The 26,880-nt window shown below is 35.7% G+C and overlaps 5 protein-coding genes across 8 annotated transcripts; 4 read left to right on the top strand and 1 right to left on the bottom strand.

Annotated features, from left to right (window-relative positions):
- The first annotated feature begins 627 nt into the window (after positions 1-627).
- LOC18094141 (pentatricopeptide repeat-containing protein At3g22470, mitochondrial) lies at positions 628-3,782 on the top strand. The gene is made up of 2 exons (XM_006368313.3): positions 628-811; positions 965-3,782. Exon 2 carries the CDS (start codon positions 1,053-1,055, stop codon positions 3,336-3,338), a length of 2,286 nt encoding a protein of 761 aa, XP_006368375.2. The 5' UTR covers positions 628-811; positions 965-1,052; the 3' UTR covers positions 3,339-3,782.
- Positions 3,783-6,778: 2,996 nt separating this feature from the next.
- Positions 6,779-13,543, top strand: LOC18094140 (pentatricopeptide repeat-containing protein At1g52620). 3 transcript variants are annotated; one of them, XM_006368312.3, is made up of 4 exons: positions 6,779-9,687; positions 9,810-9,925; positions 10,046-10,132; positions 13,398-13,543. In XM_006368312.3, exon 1 carries the CDS (start codon positions 6,976-6,978, stop codon positions 9,454-9,456), a length of 2,481 nt encoding a protein of 826 aa, XP_006368374.3. In that variant the 5' UTR covers positions 6,779-6,975; the 3' UTR covers positions 9,457-9,687; positions 9,810-9,925; positions 10,046-10,132; positions 13,398-13,543. The 3 variants fall into 3 exon arrangements, with proteins under 3 accessions (XP_006368374.3, XP_052305902.1, XP_052305903.1); XM_052449942.1 differs by having other exon boundaries at positions 10,046-10,127; positions 13,398-13,531; XM_052449943.1 differs by lacking the exon at positions 9,810-9,925 and having other exon boundaries at positions 10,068-10,127; positions 13,398-13,531.
- On the bottom strand, positions 13,276-16,288 carry LOC18094139 (uncharacterized). 2 transcript variants are annotated; one of them, XM_006368311.3, is made up of 7 exons: positions 16,019-16,288; positions 15,793-15,882; positions 15,373-15,527; positions 14,498-14,618; positions 13,934-14,053; positions 13,788-13,858; positions 13,276-13,694 (listed from the first exon to the last, which is right to left on the bottom strand). In XM_006368311.3, exons 1-7 carry the CDS (start codon positions 16,124-16,126, stop codon positions 13,448-13,450), a joined length of 912 nt encoding a protein of 303 aa, XP_006368373.1. In that variant the 5' UTR covers positions 16,127-16,288; the 3' UTR covers positions 13,276-13,447. The 2 variants fall into 2 exon arrangements, with proteins under 2 accessions (XP_006368373.1, XP_024464180.1); XM_024608412.2 differs by having other exon boundaries at positions 15,373-15,516; positions 16,019-16,068.
- A 943-nt stretch (positions 16,289-17,231) lies between these two features.
- Positions 17,232-22,320, top strand: LOC18094138 (heat stress transcription factor A-1d). The gene is made up of 2 exons (XM_006368310.3): positions 17,232-17,786; positions 20,767-22,320. The coding sequence occupies exons 1-2, from the start codon at positions 17,502-17,504 to the stop codon at positions 22,012-22,014; spliced, it is 1,533 nt and encodes a 510-aa protein (XP_006368372.2). The 5' UTR covers positions 17,232-17,501; the 3' UTR covers positions 22,015-22,320.
- Positions 22,321-24,113: 1,793 nt separating this feature from the next.
- Positions 24,114-25,304, top strand: LOC18094137 (mitogen-activated protein kinase kinase 10). The gene is made up of 2 exons (XM_052455657.1): positions 24,114-24,772; positions 24,879-25,304. Exons 1-2 carry the CDS (start codon positions 24,187-24,189, stop codon positions 25,184-25,186), a joined length of 894 nt encoding a protein of 297 aa, XP_052311617.1. The 5' UTR covers positions 24,114-24,186; the 3' UTR covers positions 25,187-25,304.
- Positions 25,305-26,880: the final 1,576 nt, after the last annotated feature.

The raw sequence follows: 26,880 nt of genomic DNA, 5'->3' as shown, positions 1-26,880 counted from the left end.
TATAATAGTGCCCTATATAATTTGATAAAATTCAACAATTCTTATAAATTCTCTCAAAATTTATCAATAGCAAAAAAATAAAAAAAACTACAATATTTAATAAAATCATCAATTCTCACAAATATCAACCAATTCTCCTAAAATTTATTAATTCTCACAATTTCTCAACAAAATTTACCAATTACAAAAATTACATAATTCACTTTAAAATATACTATAAAAAACTATAAAATTTCATAACATTAATCAATTAACACAACTTCTTACTGATTATCCTAAATTTTTTTATCAATCTTAACCGGTTGTCACTAAAATATATTAATTTAATAAAATTCATCAATTATCTCTAGTTCTCTTAAAATTCACAATTGTCATCAATCATCTAAACCCTAATTGATTTAATTTATATCAATTGATCTAGATTCAACTAAATCTCAATATGAAAAAACTAAACACTAACATAATCATCAAATCACACTAAATTTCATAAATTTAAAAGTGTTAATTTAAAATTGTTAAAGGAGAGTTGGTGGAAGTAGCTGTGATGGAACGCGGGTGATGCCTATTTTGTTTTCAGGGCTTTCTTTATGGGCTTACTCACATGAGTAAGCCCATAAATAAAGCCCTGATAAGCGGCTGTCTAGGCTTCAAGTCAGAGCTCCGTGCAGTGCCCACCACTCTCATCAGAGGCGGTGCGAAGAACATCAGCGGACAAAAACTCCCTCCTGTCTTACTTTAGAAAAAAAAAAACCATCAAAGATAACTTCACATTTGTCTCTCTCTCAAAAGGATGGCCCTTTCAAAATTGGAGGTATTTTTCTCATCTATTCACTGTAATTTTAAAATACCAAGTTCTTTTCTTTACTTTGCCATATACAAGCTGCTATTGCCTTTTCTTTTCAAATCTTCTTTGCTCTTTTTTTTTTTAATTCTTTACATCTAAGGTTGTTTTTTTCAAGTGCAGCTTATTGGTTATTCAAAAGTATCATCATTATTAGCTAAAAAAGCGATGCTCTCGGATAATTCTCAATGGCGGCACAGCCTTTTGTATTATGCAACTCCTAGTGCTTAATTTGCAAAGTCTCAATCTGGGTTTAATGGGTATTCGTCGTTATTCAAGAACATGCTTATTGAAACCAGGTTTGCTTCGAAGCCTTCTTACTTGGCGCAGAGGTTGTCTTTATGTACTTTTTTCAGATTTATCTGCTTTGCAATTGGAAGACAATGTGTCTCATTATAGTTCTATGAGTGAAACGGATAGCGACGTTGATAAATTTATGGTACCAAGAATAAAATTTAAGAATCCAAAGAGGTGTGAATTGTCTCGACTTGTTGTGGAGCTTTTAAAGACTTTGAATTGGGAGGTTGCTAGGCAAGTGAAATTCTCAAAATCCGTGAACGTCTATGGATTTTTTTATTCAATTAATGCATTTAGAACCATTGTTCATGTGTTTGCATTGGCGGGCCTGCAGAGGGAAGCACAATATTTGCTCACAGATATTGTTTTTTATTATAAGGAAGAAAATCTTAATGTTTCAGGGTTGTTCTCCACATTCTTGGATTCACCAGAGTGTGTGGGAAGATCGGCTACTGTATTTAGTTTACTTATAAAGGTTTTTGCATCGAATAAGATGCTTGCAGATGCGAAAGATGTTTTTATGCAGGCTAAGAAAATTGGTGTTGAGTTGAATATTTCTTCGTGCAATTTCTTGCTCAAGTGTTTAGCGGAAGGAGATAAACTGGAAGCTGTTAGAAGTTTGTTTGATGATTTGAAGAATTCTGGGCCATCACCAAATGTTTACACCTACACAATTATGATAAATTTTTACTGTAAAGAACGTCATGGGCAGAATATAGATATGGAACAAGCATCTCTGATCCTGGAAGAAATGGAGAAAAAAGGGGAAAACCCAACAGTTGTAACTTATGGTGTATATATCCATGGTCTCTGTAGAGTTGGTTCAATTGAGGATGCTTGGAACAAGATTCAGGATTTGAGAAGTAGCAACCAGCCTCTCAACATTTATTGTTACAATGCTCTCATTCAGGGGTTTTGCCAAAAAGGCAGACCAGATGAAGCCTTAAAACTTCTGGAAGAAATGAAGGATGAGGGAATATCGCCAGACATTTATAGCTACAGCATTTTAGTCAATGCCTTTTGCACGGAAGGAGATATTGAATCAGGTATGAATTTAATACAAGAAATGGAGCATTGTAATAAGAAGCCACCCCTTGTTTGTTGCACCTCAGTCCTTATGGGTCTTCGCACTAAAGGACTGGTGAACGATTGTCTCAATTTTTTCCATGAGCTCAGTGCTAAAGGGTACAAGCATGACCTGATATCATACAGCACCTTAATCCATGGATTCTTAAAGGGGCATAATGTGAAATCTGCTAACAATCTTGTGCACGAGATGAGAAAGAATGGCTTGGTTCCTGATTATATCATTTATATTAGCCTGATTCGTGAATACTGCAGAAAGGGGTGTTTAAAGGAAGCGCTAAAAAATTTCTATACAATGCTACAGGATGGTCTCCAGCCAGATATTATCACTTGCAATCATATCGTTGATCAATATTGCAGCAGAGGGCAGTTTGAAGAAGCTTTGATATATATAAACCAAATGAAAGATCAAAATATTCTTCCCAACTCATACACATATAGTGTAATCATAAACTGGCTGTGCAAGTATCAGGCAGTGGAAAAGGCATGGGAAGTTCTTCCTGTAATGTTTAAGGACAACATTTTCCCTTCTGTTATTCATTACACTACCATTATGGATGGATATGCTAAACAGTTTAAAAATCCGATGAAGGCCTGGAAGTTGTATCGAACAATGCCAAAACTTGGGTGCAAACCAGACAATGTGACACTTACAGTTCTTGTTGACATGTTTTCCAAGAGAGGCAAAATGTCTAAAGCACTTAATCTGTTTAAGGAGATGGCTGAAGAGGGTTTGAGCCGAGATGAGTTTGCTTTCACAGCTATTATAGATGGGTACTGTAGAGTTGGAAATGTGAAAAGGGCTTGGTCAATGTATAAGAAAATGAAGAGAAACAATGTCACACCCAATGTGAAGACATATACTTGTCTAGTTGATGGATTTTGCAAGTTAAAACGCTTGGATATGGCTACTATGCTGATTGATGATATGAAGAGAAATAGTGTCACACCCGATGTGAAGACATATACTGCTTTAATCGCTGGGTATCAAAGAATTGAAAATATAGATAGAGCTTATGAGGTGTTCGATGAGATGAAGAAGAAGGGTACCTTGCCAGATCACATTGCCTATCTTACACTTGGACTGGGTGCTGATGTGGTTACAGAAGATTAGGTGATGGAGGAGATACGTGGCAAGGACCAGATTGTAGGTTGTTGAGTATCAAATATCTATCATATAAGCAGAGTGCCTTGTATTTAACTGATATCTGGTTATCTCTCTTCCCATTTAGATTACAGCGTTTCAAATAGATTTGAATCTTTTTGAGGTGTTGCTTTCATGAAGATCAACCCACGGTCATTGTATGGAGAGATGAGATAGGCACCTTGTTTAGGTGGGTGGACGGTCACCAGTTATTAGCAATCTGCAAAAGCATGCTGGTAAATATTGTAGTTTAGGAGTATATGTCATATTAAGATGCTGGTATTTTCTGGATTGTAAAATTATCACAAAAATGAGAATGGCTGTCTCACTCCTTGAAATGTGTAAGCGTGCAAGCAACCTGCGAGGATGCTTGAATGATTGCTATCACAAATTCACAATGTTTGTTCATTTTCATTCATGTGCACCTGCTTGCATGTATTTCCTGTAATGTTTTTGCAAATGGAGAATTGAGTTTACTTACCTGATGATAAGGCCCTCAAGAAAGAAGTGTTAAAAGAGGGCCATGAGTCTTAGATTTGTGGTTCACCCTGTGGTACCAAGATGTACAGGGATCTAAAAGAGTATTGTTGGGGGCTCAACATGAAAAAGAAATTTGCAAAGTTTGTGGCCAAGTATAGAATATGACATCATGTAAAGATGGAATACCAAAAACCAATTGGAAAGTTGCAACCATTTCTGATTTCATAATGGAAATAGAAAGATATCACTATAGATTTTGTTTTCAAACTACCTAGGGAAAAGAAGGGAAATGATATCATATAGGTTATATTGGATCAATTGGCTAAATTTGCTTTGCTTCTACCAAAAAAAAAATTGGCTAAATTTGCTTTGCTTCTGCCAAAAAAACAATGATGGACCCAGTGAACAAGCTTGCTTGGATGTATGTAAATAAGGTTATAAGGATACATGAGGTACCAATATCAATTATATCAAATTGAGATATAAGGTTTACATCTTGATTATGGTCAAGTATATAGTGTGCTTTAAGAACAAAATTGAATCCAAACACTATTTTTCATCCTCAGACGGATGGTTCATTAAAGGATCATATAAAACTTAAAAGATTTGCTAAGGTTGTGTGTACTATAATTTAAGAAAATTAGAAGGACCGCTTGCCATAGGTGGAATTCATTAACAATAATAGTTATTAGGTTGAAGTGAGAATGACTTCTTTTGAAACATTATATAGAAAGAAATATTGTATTCTAATATATTGAGAGGAAGTTGATGATAGGAATTTGATTGGGTATGAGTTGGTACAAATTACCATTGATAAGGTGAAGATAATTAAGAAAAAAATAAAAACAGCCCAACACGAATAGAAAAATTATGCAGATAATAAAAGGAGATCCTAGGAGTTTGATATGGGAGATCAAGTGTTTTTGAAGGTTGCACCTTGTAAAAATATCATTTGATTTGGAATGAAAGGGAAACTAGCACCAAGATATATAGGGTTTTTTGAAATCATCAAAGAAGATAGGACAAATTGCCTATAAGTTGAAACTGCCTCCACACATAACCAAGATCCATGATATATTCAATGTCTCTTTGTTTTGGAAGGCTAAGGTTAATCCCTTTGGGTTGCTTCCATAAGTGTCGGTAGACATCAAGGAAGATTTGACACTGTAGGTGAAACCAATGAAAATCCTTAATCGAAGTGAGAAGGAGTTATGAAATAAAAAATTTTCTTTGGCGGGAATACTATGGAGGAACTCTTAAATCAAAGAAGAGGAAAGGAAATCAGATATGAAAAAGAAGTATCCAAACTTGTTTCCAAATTTAGGTATGAATTTAAATCTTGAGGATGAAATCTTTATAAGAAGAAGATAATGTAAACCTTTGGCCTAAAAATCAATATATAAGTGTTAAATAGGATAATGTATAATTTAAAAATCATAAATTAGAAGAAAAATTATTACGAATCAGGATGGACATCCCTAGTAAATTAACTTAAATTTTGGATGAGATAAAGTAATAAATAGGTACGTGAAATATCAACTCAATGACGAATCATGTAAATTCTTCAATCGGGTAAAACAACAACAACAAAGTGGAATTATAAATAAACTAATTTATGACCTTATGCGCAAAAAACATTGATCGATGGTACTGCGTAAAATCGCGTTATCCTGACCGAAAATAGTGAAAACTCCGAGGAAAATCTTATAATGATTATGGATGAGAGTCTCTAATAAATTAGTTTAAAAATCATAATGATTTAAGTAAATAAAATAGTATATAAAATTTAGATTTTTGCGTAAAATAACCGACTATCCAATTTTAGGGGTGAGACACTTTCCATGATTAACCTTTCTTCATCAACTCCTTTTGATTTTGATGTTCTAGAGAGAGTATGAAAGTAAAACATGTTTTTTATACATATTTAAAAGTGTTTGGCTACATGACATTTATACGTGTTACTGGAGATAAAAGATTTAAGCTTGATAACAACTCGGATATGAAGATGATGAGCTTGGCTATAGGTTATAAGATCTTAAAGAAAAGAAATAAATGTGTGGAAGTCAATTTAAATTTGACCTAAAATGTGTTAATTAATTATGATTTTAAAACAAATTTTCTAACACTATGCGCAACTTCCAAAAGGTTGACCTGGGCCCAAGAGGTAATAAGCATGACAAGTTCAGGTAATTTATTTGAGCGGCTAAACACACACTTAGGCTTGACATATATTTATATTATCTTTCTATTCCATATTAGTTCAAGTAAAACTATCTACCATAATTTAAATTGTAGTTGAATTGTATGTAGCCAATGCAAAGCTTTTCTTTAACTCGGTTGAGTTGTTAATGATTCAGAGGGAAAGAAAAAAACAATCACAAGAGAGGTCATGTTTCACTACTAGTCTGTTTCAAATGCTCGAGACGTCATATTTTAAGTTATTTTATGTTTGTTTCAACTAAAAGAACTTTAAATTAATCATATCCGAGAAAAATTCTTGATAGGATAACATGTTTTTGGATTTTTTTGATGGTTTTGCAAATTATTGCGTACTTGTTACAACCTTATTAGTTACAGGATTACTAAATCTATCAACCTATAAGGTTGTCAAACTACTTGATATATATTTTGAAGATCTTATGGATTTAGTTGACTTGAAGAAGAATTATTATTGTTATGGATTCTATTAAATGATTTGTTCTTCTCTAATATCCTTCTTTAGATAAAGAATTTGAAGATAACCGGTAAACTACTATTTCAATATATGACATTTCTTATTTTAAAGATCTTGCAATATATAAGCTATTTTTTGCATTCTAATTATTTATGTTGATCAATTTCTTGTTTTAAAAATCTTGCAGCATGTATATTTTCTTTATATATAAATGTGGAGTTTTATAGAGTATAATTCATAATCAAGTCCGGCGTGTTTTCGTGTCCCAACTTATATTTTATTGTATAATTTTGTGTATAATAAGTAGCATGAGCCGTACAGTAGAAAATTTCCATGTACACATTCAAAGAGACCAGTATGCGTAAGTAAATCCCTTACAAGAACAAAGACCAGAGGATTTGAAACCAAAAATCCCTTATAAAATTTATCTTCTCCCTTTCGACTCTTTCTCTCATGTCTAAAATTAACACGCTTCTTTCTCGCATCAAACCCCTCCATCACCCAAAACCCATTTCTCCTTCTCCCTTTCCCTTCCCTCCCCACATTAAAATTCTTGTCAAAGACATCATCCAAATCCTCAGTACCCATCCACACTGGGAAAAATCTCTCGAAACCCGTTTTTCAGACTGCGAAACTCCAGTTTCGGGGATTGCCCACTTTGTGTTTGATCGAATTCGCGACCCAGGATTGGGTCTGAAGCTCTTCGAATGGGCCTCGAAACGATCGGATTTTAACGATTTGCTTGATGGGTTTTCTTGTTCTTCACTTTTGAAGCTTTTAGCGAGGTGTAGAGTGTTTGTGGAGGTTGAGAATTTGTTAGAGACTATGAAGTGTAAAGATTTGGCTCCCACCCGCGAAGCATTGAGTTTTGTTATTGGCGCGTATGTGGATTCTGGGTTGGTTAATAGAGCTCTTGAGCTGTACCATATTGCTTATGATATTCATAATTACCTGCCTGATGTCATTGCTTGCAATGCGTTGCTCAATGCCCTTATTCAACAGAAAAAAGTTGAGATTGCCCGTAAAGTGTACGAAGAAATGGTTAAAAGGGATGGATGTTGGGATAACTATAGTGTTTGTATAATGGTGAGGGGGTTGTGTAAAGAAAGGAAGGTTGAGGAGGGTAGAAAGTTGATTAATGATAGGTGGGGAAAGGGGTGCATTCCGAATATTGTATTCTATAATACTCTCGTTGATGGGTATTGGAAGAGAGGTGATGTTGAAAGAGCTAATGGCCTTTTCAAGGAGTTGAAAATGAAGGGGTTTTTACCTACAACTGAAACTTATGGGATTATGATTAATGGGCTCTGTAAAAAATGCAATTTCAAGGCAGTTGATGGGCTTTTGGTGGAAATGAAGGAGAGGGGTGTGGATGTGAATGTTCAAGTTTATAACAGTATCGTTGATGCTCAAATTAAGCATGGTTGTAAGATTGAAGTGGGGAAGACTTTAAGATGGATTACTGAGAATGGCTGTGAGCCTGATATCACAACCTATAATACTTTGATTAGTGGTTCATGTAGGGATGGGAAAGTTCATGAAGCTGAAGAACTTCTAGAACATGCAATAAAGAGGGGGTTGTCGCCAAATAAACTTAGTTATACTCCTCTTATACATGTCTATTGCAAACAAGGGAAATGTCTTAGGGCCTTTGATTTATTCATTGGGATGACAGAGAAAGGGCATCCACTGGATTTGGTTGCTTATGGAGCTCTTGTTCATGGCCTGGTTGCCGCCGGGGAGGTTGATGTTGCATTGACAGTTCGAGATAAAATGGTGGAGAGAGGAGTGTTACCTGATGCAAATGTTTACAATGTTTTAATGAATGGACTTTGCAAGAAGGGGAGGCTTTCTGCTGCCAAGCTCTTGCTTGTGGAGATGCTTCACCAAAATTTATCCCTCGATGCATTTGTTAGTGCCACTCTGGTTGATGGATTTATAAGACATGGCAAACTCGATGAGGCCAAAAAGCTCTTTGAGCTCACAATTGCGAAGGGTATGGATCCTGGTGTTGTGGGCTACAATGCCATGATTAAGGGTTATTGCAAATTTGGAATGATGAATGATGCACTGACGTGTGTCCAAAGAATGAAAGATGGGGATCATTCGCCTGATGAGTTCACTTATTCAACAATCATAGATGGGTATGTAAAGCAGAACGACTTGCATAATGCACTGAAGTTGTTTGGACAGATGGTGAAACAAAAATGCAAGCCAAATGTGGTAACTTACACGTCTCTAATTAATGGATTTTGTCGCACTGGAGACTCCAGCAGGGCTGAAAAGACATTTGAAGAGATGCGATCTTCTGGATTGAAGCCTAATGTTGTTACATACACTATTCTTATTGGGTGCTTCTGTAAAGAGGGAAAAATTTCAAAAGCTTGCTCCTTTTTTGAACTTATGTTGCTGAACAGGTGCATTCCTAATGATGTTACTTTCAACTATCTGATAAATGGCCTAACGAACAATGTGGCAACTGCAGTTTCTAACAAAGCAAATGAGTCTCTAGAGATTAAAGCTTCTCTGATGATGGATTTTTTTAGAACGATGATTTCAGATGGATGGGAGCAGAGGGTTGCTGCTTATAATTCTGTGCTCATTTGCCTTTGCCATCATAAAATGGTTAATGCTGCTTTGCAGCTTCGTGATAAAATGACAGGTAAGGGGATCTTTCCAGATCCTGTTTCATTCGCTGCCCTGGTATATGGTCTTTGCTTGGAAGGGAGATCGAAGGAGTGGAAGAATACCATCTCCTGTAAATTGAATGAATGGGAACTCCAGATTGCTGTTAAGTACTCACAGAAATTGAACCCGTTTCTACCCAAAGGACTAACTTCTGAGGCTTCGAAGGTCTTCCACACGTTGCTTGAGGGTGTCAAGCTCCATATCCAAGAAAATAATTTAATTGTCTCAGCAAGAAACAGGAGCTGATGAAAATCAATTTGAAAACCTGGCGTTGGTTTTTTTTTTAAAGTCGGTCCGAAGTTAAATGAATCGATGGGGCTTGCATCCAGCTGTTGTGACACCTCAGGATACTCATTAGTTGCTCGGTGAAGGTCTGCTGAAAAAATCCTTGTGTGTCATGCTGGGATCTGATCTGATAAAACCTATTGCGAGAAATGGTCGCCATGAGAGTCATTTCAGTTGCAAGCATAATTTCTGGTAATTAACTTCTACCCCCGATCATGGATCTTTGCCTGCTTTACACACACACTTGCATTTAATTGTTCATGATTGAATGGAATATTAAGATTACGGGCCATATTCGGTGCTTTTGTGTGCAGTTTGATCTCATCCAGACTAATGCATATACTTGTATATTATCTGCAATTTACGTTTAACAAAGAATTAATGCAACCACAAGAAAAATACAGCAGCAGCCACAACTTTCCTTTTCGAGGTATGCACCAGAATAACATCTCGGACATCTTGTTATCTGATCTCCATTATTTTCTTAATACTTTTTCATCTTCTTCTTTTTATTTGCTTTTATATTTTTTAATCTAATGAAAGTATGCAGGATTTGGTCATTTCCACTTCAGCTGAGAGAAAGAAGAAAAGGTTCCTCTGTTTGAGGAGGCTCTCCATCAATTTTTAAAATGGTAAGGTAATTTTGATATTTGAAGTTAGCTCAAACTAAGTGTAATTCTATTAATCTGTGAGCCAAATGGAAAGAACAAATGTAATCTAATCATCAAGCATCAATTGATAAGCATTCTATTAATTAAAGCTTGTACGTTTCTGAAATTTATTGGTCTTTGAATGAAAAGCTTAGACCCTAAAATATATGGGTCTAATGGCAATTTTTTTTGCTGAATTCAAAGGTCATATTATAATGATAAATGAGTTTTGGATCAAAGTGAATATATTTCCATTTTTTTTAGAAAATTAAAAACTTTCTGACTTCCTAAAATTTTAAAATTACTTGTGAAAGCAATTGAAATTTTATTAGCCAGTTGAGAATACAAAAATATGATTTTTATAGGTGAATTTTGATCAAAGATCAAAGTTTGACCCATTGACCTAATAATGGGATCAAACAAATGGATGATATTTGTCTAAAATATGATAATTTAAGAATAAAATTGACCAAAATAATAATATAGGTGTGAACATGCCACAATCTCAATAATTTAGGGACAAAAATTGCCATCAAATCAAAATATATAGTTGTTATTAACATGAGGTAACACGAGATATGCGTAAACATGCGCAGTTTAGTTTTTGTTGCGTATCTTGAAACTTAGGTTAGGGTTATTATCCACGTGCTGAAAAAAAGGTTGGGCTTCTGAAGTATTTCTAATAATAGTATGTTTGGGATTGTGGTAACAATTGTAGTTTAAAGTGTTTTTTATTTGAAAATATATTAAAATAATATTTTTTTATATTTTAAAAATTATTTTTGAAATCAGCACATCAAAACGATATGAAAACATAAAAAAAAATTAGCAAAAAAAAATTAAAAATTGAAAGAACGCGGTTTCAATTGTGTTCCCAAACAGGCTCTAAGTTTTCCTAAAGTTAAGATGGAAACTGAACAAAGAGATGGCATTGCGGACAAAATAAGGGTTAGGAACCTAAATCGAATAAAAAAAAGGATTAGACTAAAAGTTCATGGTAATTTTAATCCATTAGCTATTTCATAATCTATTATTGACATTATGAAGTTCCTGTAGAGGATGGTTGGGTTTTTTTTTTGGTCTTTGTAAGCTTAACCAAAATGTGGTTCGGTTATGTTTGGAGGTTTTTTTTTTATATATATTTGTCTTGATTAGAAGAACTTTGAATTTTAAAGTTAGATGTTAAACTTGATATTGATGATGTGAACTCCAAATTTAAACCTTTAACTATTTCTATAATTTCAGACTTGTAATAATATCTCTCAAATATGAATTTAAAATTTTACAATCTTTCTTTTTATATTCAGAACTTAAGGAATAATCAAATAACTTAAATGCTTTGAATGCAAGAGATAACTTAATATATTTATTGGATGATTTTTCAATTGATTACAACCATGCACGAAAATTCCTTAATAGAAAAACATGAAATGATATAATTTTGATATTTTCTAGATTTTTTTGGTAATGAAAACTGCAAGTTTATTGGATTACATTGGAAACTGCAAACTTACTTATTTATTACTTATTTACAAGCCTATTAGTTATCACCTATTAATTGTTAGCTGACAAGCTATTTGCCTATACTGATGATAAACAAGTTTTGAAGACCTTCTTCAATTACAAAGCAATTGTTATTATTAATTTGATGAGTTATTGTTGTTTTCTCGTTTCTATCCTTGAGTTATATTAAAAAAAAAAAAAAAGTTATGGATAGTTGCTTGTTAACTATCCATTTTCTCCATTATTTTCTTATTTCAAAAATGCATTACTAAAATTGTTTGTTTCCATTACTTACATATTTAAATTACTCAGTTTCTTTTACAAATCTAGATCTTATCAAATCTTATCTACAGCCGAGTATTTTTTTTCTTTTTTTCTGATTTAAATTTTGTCACCCCTCAATCTTTATGTGCAATACTTACCTGGTCCAATCCACAACCACGTCAGTCTTTTTTTTTCTAGCCTAAATTTTATTTTAATATAAAACACTTACCAAGTTTATCTTTCTTATCATTCGACCCAAACTACTTCATAACCTCTCTAATTAATTTAGTGTGCAACACTTATTCCCTCTCAAACAACCCCATAAATGACTTATTTGCTTATCAAATTAGAAGTTAATGGGCAGTAGAATCAATTTATTATTAATTAATATTCCTGAGATAATTTTGAATTTCAATCCATATCTTTTCTGATAATTTGAACCTTCTTTTCTTCTCCTTTTAGTCACTTTGTTAAAATTTCTTTTATTTTACGATTTTTTGTCTCTGACCTTTTATTTGCTACAGTCTTCAAATGTTCATTCTCTTACACCTTCTCTAATCAAGGAATCAAGATGGTGTTGTTGAAATTTATAGCTTCCAAGAACTAGGATGTATAAATAGTGGGAGAATCCTTACTTTCTTGGGATAAGAGATGTGGAATACATGTTAAAATGCAATGTTGTTTTAAGGCATATGTTGATGTTCTTTCCTTCCTTCTCAATTATGGGATCAACAGACAATAATGCTGCTTAAAAGAGATTTATGAGCGACACACGATTTGCGATGAGAATTAAAGCCAGATTTTAGAAATAAAGACCTAGCACATTTTGGTGTTACCTTTATCCATTGTAATTCTCTATCAATCTTGGACAACTAATTAATGGTATAAAATATTAGGTAGCACCAATATTAATCCTTGATGAGGGGAAATTCTACATTTTTAATGCGACAATTAAATTCTACCTTGAAGAGGCATGGACTTGTCATACAAGTAATTGTGCATTCCGAGATCCGGGGAACCATGTTTAAAATATTAATTTATGTTCTGGCCGTAATCAGGCACTTGGTCCTGTTGCTCTAATCCTTGGTGGTAATGGGACAAAAGGGATTACTGAAATTTCCTGATTAAATAGTAAAAGGGGAAAAAAAATCAGGAAGAGCTTGCTTTTAATTTCCTCTTCTTCCACTTTATTATTCCTTTTTTATAAACACTTCAACACAGTTCCTCCTGTAAAAGAAAAAATAGGCGAGGTGTTACTTTGCTGTTGAATTTTCATGGTAGTCATCATCGGTTGTTTCAGTTCAAACCTCCATAGGGCGGCATCACCCCAAGATCATTCGTTTGGATTTGGGCAGGGCAATACTGGGGACAAAGTTTAGTTTTAACTAATTTTTATGAGTATTTCTTGAACCATAAAGCTCAGGATGTGACCTTTCAATCTTCTTACGTTAAAGAAACGGGCCATTGATACTGGTTTTATTGCAGCTATTCTGCAGTAAGTGAAGGATATAAAGGACATATTGAACAACAGCCAATCAATCATTTACGGTGTCTTCATCTTCCTCTGGCTTCACAAAGAACTCAATATAAGCAATTCGACTGGGTTGCTGATAGCCAGCAGAATCAATGTGTTGATGTGAAGTAGATGGTCTTGCAACAGAAACCAGATGCTGAACCTTCAACATTCCACCTCTTCCAATGGTCAACTTGCTTCCTCTGTTGTCTTTAGTAACACTACTGGGCATGTTAGAAGTTGTGGCTCGAAGGAACTTGTATTTATACCTGTCCACATGTTTGTGAAAAAACAGGATGCATGATTTAATTGTACAAGAATGTTGCCTCTGGTATAATAAATTAAAAACAATTGAATAATACCGGTAAGAGACTTGGTGATCACAGTGAAATGCAATTAGCAGATCAGTGTTTGCATAATACATGAAGTCTATCTGCAAGAGTGAAAGGTTTTAGACTTCGGGTATCAATTAAATCCTTACAACTACTTGCTCGCACATGAAATAAACCTGTAAGTCTCCATGGCCTTCTCCTCTGAAGGTAACAGAAGGGGGTACTGGTTTAAGTATGATCTGGATGCAAGATCCTGGCCATTCAAGATCATCAATAGCTTCCTTCAGCGCTGCAGACTGGGTTGAATACCATAATTTTCAGACAATTAATCACAACTAGTTATGAAATACAAGAAGCTATCAAGTAAAGAAAAATGCATGTTTCAAACAAATTTTCTCACATCTTTCTGTATTCCATGACACATGCATGCATTTCTGGCTTAAGAATAGGATATCTTTGAAGGACCACATATTACAGGCATATTCATAACTGATATAGCTAAACAAACTTGATTGAAATATTAAGTTGACATCAAAGCAGGTAGGCTCCGAGAGCTAGTTGTACAGTAAAAGCTACATTTGCAATTACATTATCGGGGGCACGCTGTGGAACTGATATTCATAAAGGCCAACTGCCATGCCAGAAATATATGCACATTACTAACTCCTGCAGGACTCGATCATAAATGAGGGACCAAAACAGTGCCCCGCTTTATTATAATTGCATATGCAAGAGCATACCTTGACAGTGAAGCTAAGCGGTGTGCTTCCTGCGGGTTCAAAGTTGTAGTCCCATGAAATTGTCTCTGGGATTCTAGTCCTGATTTCCGCATAAATGCAGTCATCTAGTGAATCAGCAGACCTGAGATAGATAGAGGTATAGGTTAAAGCAGGATCTAGACAGATTCTAAATCCAGATATAGAAATTACTTCTATTATAAAACTATCACTCAGGAAAACAGCAGCTTATGATAACAATCACAAAATAAACAGGAGGACCTGTTGAGTTTTAGGTATTTTAAATTCAGAGTGTAAAATACGCTTCTGCCTAATAAAATATGATTGCTTTTGATAACTGGAGTTCTTTTTAACCATGAAAAAATTGTGAAAGACGGATCGTAGGTTTCATGGGATCACAATCTATTACTTTCAATTTCCATCACCTCATTTCATCTGGAATATCCAAATAATCGGTGCTTCAATTAAATGTTAAGGTTTTTGTTCAAAAAGTAATTCATAATTTGTTTGGTTGTTAAAAAGCAAATGAAAACAATAATCAAGAAAAGCTCCCAAATCAAGAAACTTTAACATTCAGAAACTTAAATCCTCTTCCAATCCCCAAATTTCTCTGCAACAACAAATTATTAGCCAGCGTTAGACATCAAGTTCATTCAATCAAACATTCTAATCAAAGTCAGATCGAACTATGCCAGATAATCAACAGTAGAATCACTAAAGTACTAGTTTATTTCCTTTGAACCCCGTGTGAAAATCTATAATAGAAAAAATTCAAGCAACTGATTAGTAAACTTTAGACCTCAAATCCACATGTACAAAAATTTAATTATCTAATTCTCATTTTTAACAAATTGCAACAAGCAAGAACATGAACATACTTGATTAGGAGCTGCATATCTGGTCCAGGGTATCGAATTTCAATAGTGCTGGAATGCCCAGGAACCGAAAATGTGTTCAAGCAATCGACAAAAAGCCCCAAGCTCAATCCAAATCGAGGCCGCCCTTGAGCAGTGTATTCATATCTAATAAAAAGCTACAAATGGATATCAAGATTTCAATATTATAGCCCATTAACCCAAAAAAACACCCTGACTCTCTATTTAATATTAAAAAAGAAGAAGAAACAAATACTACAAAAGAATTAGCAAGGTGTAAGTAGCCTAGAGCGTGTTTGGGCCCTGCTTTCATGCTCCTTTGGTGGAATGCCACTTTCTTCTTTTTGTTGATTTTTTTTCTAGGCAAACAAACAGGGGATTGAGGAGATTTTCTTTCATATTTAGCAAGTTAGAAATAATCACCTCTTTTTGAAGATAAACTTTGGCTTGAAGACAGCCGGTTTCTTCAACAATCAAAACGATGCCGTGTTCCGATAATTCAACAACTGCGTCCTGATATTTCATAACAGTATAATAAATTGAAAAAAAATGAGTCAGATTGAAAGGTGGTGTGGTGCTGGTTAAAACTTAAAACCCTAGAGTTGTAAGAAAATGAAATCAAAAGCGAAGGAGAAATGTGGTGGTAGACCTGATGACGTTTCCATCGGACGGTGGAGAGGGCATCGACAATGCCTTGGACGTTGTCGAGTTGGCACACCAGATCGGATGTATCTGCCTCAATCGCCGAGGAGCTCATGTTTTTCTTGTTTTCCCGCCAATTAGAAAAGTGTTTTCGAAGACCTTTTTTAAGCTCGCCTCATCTTTTACGAGGCCATGGACTGCTAGCAAACGCCTGAAGTGAAGACTAGCAGGGAGTGGAGAGTGGAGACCATCCCACACAATACGGACTTCCAGCTTGGCCCATTCATAATAGGCTTCTAGCTCATTCTTTTTCGATACTTGATACTTTGAATTAAAAAAAATGGACAAATCAATTTTCTTTTCTTATAGTCATTAAAAAAAAATATAGAAGTTATATTCATTATACTTGGATTTAAATTCAACTATAAATGTGTTTCTCTTCGTGATATGAAAGGTCTATTTCAAAAGTTCCTCTTTGTATATTTTTCAACCTAACTACTTCTAAAAATAAAAGGGTTTTGGACTATTAAAAAGAAAATATTTTCGAGATATTATTGAAAAAGATAAAAATATTACTTTTTTAAAATAAAGGAAAAATAAAGATACATTAACCTATTAACCTATCAAAGTTAAATATTAAATTTAAAATCTAATTAAAAATTTTTTCTTTAAATTCTATTTGTTTTCCCGTTTCAAAAATATTTTTAAAAAAACTTAAATTTTTATTTTATTTTTTTTCTTCAAATTAATTTTGATGTGTTAATATCAAAAATAATTTTTAAAAAATAAAAAATATATTATTATGATATGTTTCCTAGCAAAAAATATTTTTAAAAATAACTATTATTATATTTTCAAATATCTCTTGCTCTTTCTTAACAATTATAAATAAAAACATAATTAATATGTGCTGTTAAAGAATAATAAGTTTTTTAAAATTAAAAAATAACTACTATTATATTTTCAAATATCTCTTGCTCTTTCTTAATAATTATAAATAAAAACATAATTAATATGTGCTGTTAAAGAATAATAAGTTTTTTAAAATTAAATACATAAACATAGAAACTTAGAGATAATCTCTATGGAAATATTTTTCCACCAATAAACACACCTTAAAGTTCTCTTAGCAAAAGAATTTAATTCATATTTCTTGAAAAAAAAGGTTGAAAAAAACAAAGAAAGCAGGAGTAAACAGTAATTTCAACTGCAATCATCAGTCATCACCTCCGAAAAAAAGGAAGGGGCAAAAGGGCAACCGGCTCGTGACTGTTTCCGCCCGTCGCGTGGACTCTTCAATAAAATCCCACCCCACAGATCATTTCCTTGACCGGACTATAATAACCACTTGTCTGATCCTTACCTCTCCTCATCTCCCGCTTCTCTTTCCTCTCCTTCAATCCAGGGTTTATGTTCTCACCAATGTCTGCCCTTCCAAAACCCTAAGAAATTCTCCAACTTACCAGTCAGCAAGCATTCACGTTACTCTGATGGATGGAATAAACACCACTGCAAGCGGTGGCGACGCCTCTACTAGCGGCGGTGTAGCACAAGCGGCGCCGGTGCCGATGGCGTCCCAGTCAAATTCTCCGCCGCCATTTCTGAGTAAGACTTACGACATGGTAGACGACCCGGAGACCGACGCCGTGGTGTCTTGGAGTTCGACGAATAATAGTTTTGTGGTTTGGAATCCGCCGGAGTTCGCTCGCGATCTTTTGCCGAAGTATTTTAAGCATAATAACTTCTCCAGCTTTGTTAGGCAACTTAATACATACGTATGGATTTCGCTTTCTTTATTTCTCTCTCTATATATTTTTGGATTTTTCTTCATTTCTATTGCATTTTGCTTTCTAATCTGTTGACGTATTTTCTTTTAGGTATTTTTTTTTTTTGAATAAGTTTGATTTGTGATTCTGTTATTCTTTTCAGTTGATTGCTTGCTGATATCTGTTTGTCAGTGGAGTTGTTTGATTTGCTTGTAGTTAGGATGGTAAAAGGCAGTCCTGGCTTAGTTTCTGTTCAGTGTAGACCACAATTTACTACGTGGAGTAGAGTTTGTATTCTTGCAAGAATTGAACTCATTTGTTACAAAAACGTTGGGGAAGGATAGGGGCGTGTTTGTGGTATGTTCTATGAGCTTGTTGTGCTCTCAGGGATATTCCTTTCAGGACACTATATTGTTGTTGAATGTAAATGGTGATGATCCATGTTTATTTGTTATGAACTAGGGAACCATTTTCATCTACAGAAAAGCGCTTGTGGGTTAGATTTTCATTACAATAGTGAATTCGATGCTTGATCATTGAAGATGTCAAGGGATGGAAGAAGGGATGCTCCTTATAAATAGTTTGAAGCTTATGTAGGAATTTTGAGGAATGAATCTGTGTTAGTGTTCCCTGGTGAATGTGGTTGATTTGCCTGTTTAAGTTATTTGCAACAGATTTTGATGTTACATAGATAAGTGAAATAATTGGCATGGGGTTTGCAAACTTGCAAAATGTAATCATTCTTGTTCAGTATGAGAAAATTGGTGACAGGGAAAGCTGTGATTTGATTGTGGTGAAAATCTCATTTAACTAGTGACCCACTCGATTTTTTAAGTTGTTCTGCTCTCCCTTCTTTGAAACTCTTGTGCTACTTGTATTGAACAATTTTTTGCAACTGCATAGCCTTGGCAAGTAGTTGCATGCATGAGCATCAGAAGGAAGAAGACTGTTCTCTGTTCTGTCATTGGGGACATCAGTCATCAGTGCATATGGTTTTGGTTTTTTATGATGATACTTTTTTGGGGTAATTAGGTATATCTTTTAATTTTTTAGGATATATTTTAAAGTTTGGAAATGAATTAATTGGGCTATCAAAGAACCATAAGCGCTGAGATTAAAGAAAGAAAGAAAGAAAGAAAGATAATGTAGGTTTCTGTCTCTTTCTTTTTGGATTTTTTTTTTGGAGGGATAGGAATTTATTTCTATAATCTACTTTGGGTAGGGAATTTGGAATTAATTTATTATGATTAGTGGTGAATGACTTCAAGTGAAAGTAAAGGGCTAGGCTATACTAACACACTTGTGAAAATAACGAAAATATTATAAATCCTCCTATTGGTTGCTAAGAAATCCAGGGGAGAAAAAAAATTATTACAGGTACTTATTTTATTTTTATTACAATTCCAAAAAATTATTACAAGTACTTTATGTTTTTGTGCACTATGAAAAATTCTTCAATCAAGTCAGAAGAGACGAAGAATGGATGTGTTCAAGTTTAAAGTTTTAATTGGTTGTCTCCCTGCATTCTCAGCAACCAAATGGAGCAGAAACTGAACAAGAAAATAGAAGTGTGCCTTGTGTTGACCATACAAGATAAAAAGGTTATCAATGCCTCTTCTCTTTTAATTTTATTTCCATTTCTAAGTGAAACCAAGCTGAGGTCAAAATAAAATTTTCCAAGCTATCTAGTCAAGGTGTCAATATTATCTCTTGCTGCATGTGGAAGTTCAGCAAGAGCTTATCTTTCAACTTTGATATTACATCAAGGAAATTCTGGCAAAATTTTCCAAGCTGTCTAGAAAAGGTGTCCGTATTTTCTCTTGCTGCATGTGGAAGCTCAGCAAGAGCTTATCCTTTCAATTTCAATATTGTGTCAAGGCAATTCTGGCACTTATTTTTAAATCAAGAGGAAATGCAGTTTCCTTTCTCAGAATACAGGGGGGCATTGTACTCCCTACAAAAGTTGGAATGCCTTTACCACGAGCAAGTAGTCATGAAATGGCATGATGCCTGTTAGCCATGTGTGACAATCTATTGAGTTAAGTGTGCTTGATTTCATTTATAATTATAAGTAATGGCTAGTGTCCTTTGCTATTATTGCTGTTAGCTTGGTGCTATGGTATCAGCTTCTCAATAGAGGAGAGGTTCCTCGACCTTGTTTGAACACTTTTTCTCATGTACAATATCATTTCCCAGTTATTGTCTGTCTAGTCATGGATGGGAAAGCTAAGAAAACGATGCTTTCTTAATAAATGAAGCCCTGATGCTGTTAATGGTTTGAATTTGTAGCTCTGCTCTTAGGTTGAGGGCACATTTAATAACCAGTTACAATAACTAGAGAAAAATTCTGGTTGGTTTGATGTTTGATTATGTTATGAACTAATAAAGTATCACTTTGACTTTACCAAGCAAGCCTGGTACTGCTCGCTTGTTGTCTATGACTCTACACTTTGATTTCCTTGTTGAACTCCAGGAAACATTGCAAAGAGATTTTGCACATGATCTATTGGAAGCAACCTTCTTTTTGAAATATTTTTATCCCACCTCTTGTTGCCACTTCATCTCTCTCAAACCTCTGGCACTAGCAATTTTTTGCTTTTCTACCCTTGGCAAGCCAAGAAGTGATCAACAGTACTGGAAGTCAAGGAAAACTTCTATGCTCATTTACCTATAGTAAGCAGCCAAATCTAATGTGAAACTGCTTTCCTTGAAGTTAGATTCCTTGCATTATGTACAAAAAGTTAATAGGAGTGCTCCTCTTATGCTACAACAAAGGTTCCAAAACTACCTATTGATTTTAGCTAAAGGAGAACTAATCCTTGCTTGTTATCCTCTAGTAATGTTTACTGTTTGTAACACCAAGCCTAAGCTATTTTTGTTCCCCACCAGATATTACCAGACAGGGCAGTGCTGATGTGATTTGAATGTTTTTGTTTTGCTTGTTTTGGACTTAATCTTTCTGTACACTGTTGTCTCTATTTTCAAACAGGGTTTTCGAAAGGTGGATCCAGACCGTTGGGAATTCGCCAATGAAGGATTTTTGAGGGGTCAGAAGCACCTGCTTAGGACTATCAGTCGGCGAAAACCTGCCCATGGACATACTAATCAACAGCCGCAACAAGCTCGTGGACAGAACTCAACTGTTGGCGCTTGTGTTGAGGTTGGAAAATTTGGGCTTGAGGAAGAGGTAGAGAGGCTTAAGAGGGACAAGAATGTTCTTATGCAAGAACTTGTTAGGTTGAGGCAGCAGCAACAGTCCACGGATAGCCAGTTGCAAACCATGGTGCAGCGACTTCAAGGGATGGAGCAGCGTCAGCAACAGATGATGTCATTCCTGGCAAAGGCTATGCAGAGCCCGGGCTTCCTGGCTCAGTTTGTACAGCAGCAAAATGAAAGCAGCAGGCGCATAACAGAAGCCAACAAAAAACGAAGGCTCAAGCCTGAGGATGTTTCTGAGAATGAGGGTTCTAGTGCTCCTGATGGACAGATTGTGAAGTATCAGCCTCAGATGAACGAGGCAGCCAAAGCAATGCTCAGGCAGGTCATGAAAATGGATGCTCCTTCTAGGTTGGAATCTTATGACACCAATCTTGATGGCTTCCTGATTGGTAATGGTTCACCATCATCTAGTGCAAAAGACAGCGGAAGCTCTTCAAGCCGCATGTCAGGAGTGACTCTTCAAGAGGTCCCAGCAGCTTCAGGGATTTCCGGACATGGCCCCATGGCTGCCATATCTGAAATACAATCTTCCCCACACATTGCTAGCTCAGAAAAGGCTACAGCTTCTCAGTTTCCGGAAAGTATACTGGTTGGAGGACAAGGAGCACCCTCCATACCTATTCCACAGGCAGATATAATCATGCCCCAGGTTTCTCAAAAGCCAGAAATGGTGCCAGAAATTATTGCTGATATTCCTGGTGAAGATTACATGGAACCAGAGACAAGCAGTGATGTGTTCCTAGATCCAGCTTCACTTGGAATTAATGATACAATACCCATAGATATTGACAACATCTCCCCTGATCCTGATATCGATGCTTTGCTTGATAATTCTAGCTTCTGGGATGACCTTCTTGCGCAGAGTCCAGTGCCTGAGGATATTGAATCAAGTTCTGTGGAGGGTAAAGCCAATGGAAATGATGTACATCAAATTATAAACGGGTGGGACAAAGCTCAGCATATGGATCAGCTGACAGAACAAATGGGACTTCTCTCATCAGATCGCAAGCAGCTTTAACCTCGCACACCAAATGTACCTTTCTTTCAAACCGTAATAGTTAAACACCTAGATAAACTTTTAACCTTGATAATCAGATGGTCCTACTCCTTTGGCCATTGGAACAACAAATCGATGCTTTTGGTTTCTGTTCCAGCAATAGTTTTTATTTTTGCACATGTGGAGACCTCAAGTTCTCTTCTTTTCTTTTTTCTTTATTTTTTTCATTTTTTTTTTAATTTGAACGTTTCCCCTCTACATCTTGTGAGAGGTTCTACACCTCAAGAAACATTATGCTATCCTCAAGTCCGTAGTTTTGGTTTTCCATCTTTTGTACCTGTCAAATCCTATTCGTGAATGTAGCCTTTGTTTCAAAGCAATTCACTTCCGTGGTTTTTTCTTTTTCTACCTTTCGTTCTTGTGGACCACTTGCTACTTTACCTTAATGGAAAAATGCACACGTTAATCAGTGCTACCTTAAGGTTACTTAGAGGTGTTAATTGGTCTGGGGCATTTTAGAGAAATCTTGATGAGGGTGTACTGGTCGGAATTGTTTTGCTTTATCTTCGGCAACATCTAAAAGTAGGAGGGATGGCATGACTGGTGTCAGAACTCGGATCCAAGCAATAATTCAATTCGGTACACTCTTAGATGGGATTTTAGTGCAACTCCTGGAATAGGGCGCTGATTGTTAAAAACAGATTGTGGGGTGTTTCGACTCTCTGAAAGGCAGTAAGCTGATTATTGGTGAGAGTTTGGTAAATCCGCGCCATCGAGAAGGGGTGACCAGGCCTCACTTGTTTGGAACTGAAGTTATTTTTGTATAGCAACGGGGAAGATGAGATAATTGTCTTCTGTAACATGATCCAAGTATACATTTGCACAGGCTGCTTTTGGTTTAGGATGAAAGGTTAATTGTTGAGCAGAATACCAAGTTAATTGTTCTTGTATTGATGAACTGAATGCTCGTAATTTGGTTCCGGTGATTTTGTGGCCTATTTATGGAGGAGGAAGGCAAGGTGAGGATATATATATAAACCAACTCGAGGCCAATCTGGATAATTTTCATGTACTGGAGGTTTGGATTGCCTTGGAAAACGTAATGGGTCACCTTCTCTTCATGTGGTGATATTATTACTCAGTAGCGCTGCTCTTTTCCCATTGCCTGGTAAAAGTGGGATCTGGTCTTTGGTTTGGTACGTTGCATGAAAGTAAATTGTTTGCGGTTTTGGTAGGTCTAATTTGATGAAGAGTCCTCGGTATCCTATTCCTGTTCGAGTTTATACTTAATTATCAAGAACTAAAATCATCACTGACATTTGTTGATCTATAGTGCATGGCGTTGCATCACTGACATTGGTCTAATCTTGGACCTAAAGTGTACTCTGCTTGTAAGTATCATGGCCAGGAATAAAGATGCCCGTGGCGAAAATATATAGAGCTTAACGTAGCATAGGCACAACGAACCCAACCAGAACACGTGTTTCTTCTACTGTATTTGAGGATAATCGGACGCTGCATGGCCTTACCTTTACTTCGAACTCCGAGGATCCCCATGGCTGATCATGTGGCATCCTGCCGTGCCGGCACAATCCCTTATTTTAGGAGTTGTTGATCTCGTTTTAAATCAGAACAGCATTTATTTAATATTGATCAATGGAATAAAATCTGTTCTTTTTATATATATTTATTTTTATGTTAGAAAATTTATACATTTCCATGACACTTGGGCTGCACCTTGCCTTCCTTAATTGCTTGCTTTCTTTCTAAATCTTTGGAAGTAATTGCAACCCCGTACGTACGTAAACCATGGATGTGAGTGTGTTTATATATATATAAAAATAATTTATAGTCACATGTTTCACGATAACTACGAAAATGGGTGATTAGTTGCTTCAGTGTAAAAATTGACAGTTAAAGAAAGAACAGATGGCAGTGTAAGGAAGAAACTCGACGCAAGTACCTCGCCAGAGATTAGCGGTGACGTCACAGAAAAAACCTCACCTGTCCGTGAATGTTGGGATTGCTACAGCCACTTGTTATCCCCCTGAAGCCAAGCATGCACGTGTGTGCCCCCAAAAGCTCTCCAGTCGCATGTGTATATAACGGCTAGGCTAAGGTTTTGCCGTACCTATCCACAATGTTGCTTAGTATCTGAGCATAGAGAAGAGAGAAGAAGCAAGAGGTGTGAAAATGACTTTGGTGAGAGAGAGAAGGCACCAACAACCACTAAGGCTATCCCTACCACCACCCATACCTGCAGCTGACTTCCGGCATCAGATCCATTCGCCATCATTATCATTGACCATTAGTCCAGATTCTCCAAGCATAGAGAAGCTCTCAGACCTAGAAAAACTGGCGGTTCTTGGCCATGGCAATAGTGGCACGGTCTATAAAGTACGGCACAAACGCAGCTCCTCCATATTTGCATTGAAAACCCTCCGTTTCGACCGAAACTCCACCATAATTCGCCAACAAGCAGGAAGGGAGGCAGAGATCCTTAGACGCGTGGATTCACCTTACGTTGTCCAGTGCCATGCGGTTTTTGATAGTGAGGATGACTTGTACTTTGCAATGGAGCACATGGAAAGAGGATCACTGCATGATGTTCTGCTTGTACACAGAATATTGCCTGAGGATGTCATATCTGGTGTGGCACGGTGCATTCTGAATGGGTTACAGTATCTCCATGAGAAGCAGATAGTACATGGGGACATAAAACCCTCAAATCTACTGATAAATGCTGAAGGAGTGGTTAAGATTGCAGATTTTGGAGTGAGTAGGGTAGTGGTGGGAAAACATGATTCATATGAGACTTATATGGGAACATGTGCTTACATGAGTCCTGAGAGAATTGATCCTGAGAGATGGGATTGGAAATGGAGATCACGGATTCGCAGGAGATGTTTGGTCACTTGGGGTGGTAGTTTTGGAGTGCCTGGTGGGTCATTATCCATTGATTGGTTGTGGAGAGAAACCAGACTGGGCAGCATTGGTGTGTGCTATATGCTTTGGGGAGAGATTGCAAATGCCGAAGAGTGCATCCAGCAGGATTCAAAGCTTTGTTAGGGGGTGTCTAGAGAAGGACTGGAAGAAGAGAGGGACTGTGGGTGAGCTTCTTGATCATCCTTTTGTGACCCAGATCAGTTTTGAATCTAGACATGGGGTAGCTGATTTTGTTTTGCGTGATTGAGATTCATTTTTCCTTTTCTGTTCTCTCCATATCTTATGTTATTTCAGTACCTTTTGGTCTGGATATAAGCTGTGAAAGAATTTCGTTTTGATAACAAAATGGAAAACCTTCGAGCCAATGGCAGTACTGATGATGTGAACCAGGAGGAAATGCGTGCGTGCCATGAAGATGATGCTGGTTTTGCACAGGAGCTGTGTTCTAAATATGGAGTTTCAGATTTATTTGACATTGATAGATATATAAACGATAAAGGGTTTTCCGAAGGATTTTTCTTTCACAAAATTAATAATAAAGCTGAGACTAGTAACAGACTAGCTATCTTCTGTCAAGCGGTATCTCTCGGATTCTACTAGTTTATCTGTTTGGATTTTCTCTGCTCTTTTTGCAAGAGTAAGAAAATTCTCGGGTCATCCCATGCTCCCCAGTGATTCTTTTTTCAGGGATTAATTAAGTTAAATGTCCAAAATATCCATGTAATTATTTAGATTAGGGTCCAATACTGTTATAATGAATAGAGTAATTAATTCCTTAAAATAAAAAATTTTACAGGCTAGTAGTAATCTGTGTGCCTGAGAAAAAGTAGATAGGAGTAATGCTTGTGTCTAAAATGCCCACCAAATTTAATCACACGAGTGATTACATAATTTATCTGCGATACTAATTAAGAGTTATCATTTGGAATTGGAAGTGTTTGAGAGAGTCTAAATGACTCCTAATGATTCTTGAAGAGCTCCATCAGTAATTTCAATTCATGAGATGAGACCACCAACTTGGGTCTCGGCTTGGTGAGGGGATCTTGCTTTGTTTTGACCAACTAGCTCTCTGCTTGCACCGTAGGAAAGGTATATTTGAGTTATTTTTAGAAGATTTTGATCTTGGTTGTCATCCAATTATATTTTTAAATTTTTATTTTATTTTATTTATTTATATATTTTAAATTATTTTAATATATTAATATATTTCAAAATAAAAACTCGAAACCTCTTCTATATTTTCAAAGGGACATTTTCATACACCACCAACCATGTTATCAAATAGTAATAATTAACTTTGAATGAAGAATGTAACTCAACTTATCAGATTTAAGATTTATTTTTTAAAATTATCAGTTCGAGTCTTATAAATTTTTGAGTTACTAGAGACTTATATGATCATTAATTTTAGGATTTTGAAGGATTAGTCGAGATGTGTGTATAAACTAGTCCAAATATTTATAATTAAAAAAAATAATAATAATAGTGATTAACGTGGAAATAGATACCAAATTGCTACCTATGCATATATCGTAACGTATATAAAAACAAGAAACATGATTAAAAGCGAGCCCCCTGCTACTTACGGAGAAGATTAATCCGTTTGTTTTCTTCTATAAGAGAAGGCATTTATTTGTGTTAATGAAAAAATAGAGATTGGCTGCATCAACCCAACTGTTAATGGAGACGGTCCAGAATCCTTGGAATTTTTTTTTAATGATATAAAGCATAAAAGGTTTACAATGACTAGTGATCATTTGATCACTTCCACTCACATAATTCCTAACATCAAGATCACTGTATTATTCTAACATCAAGACCCCACACACTACTACTTCCAAAAAATTATTTCTTTATCTTTGATTTTTAAGTATATGCTGACTCAATTTCAATCCCTGTTCAAAATCACGAGCTGCAAGATTTGAAACTTCACGTGACAAA

Source organism: Populus trichocarpa, chromosome 1 (genome assembly GCF_000002775.5).
Source record: "Populus trichocarpa isolate Nisqually-1 chromosome 1, P.trichocarpa_v4.1, whole genome shotgun sequence".
NCBI classification, from domain to species: Eukaryota; Viridiplantae; Streptophyta; class Magnoliopsida; order Malpighiales; family Salicaceae; genus Populus; species Populus trichocarpa.
This window is presented reverse-complemented; position numbering and strand designations above follow the sequence as displayed.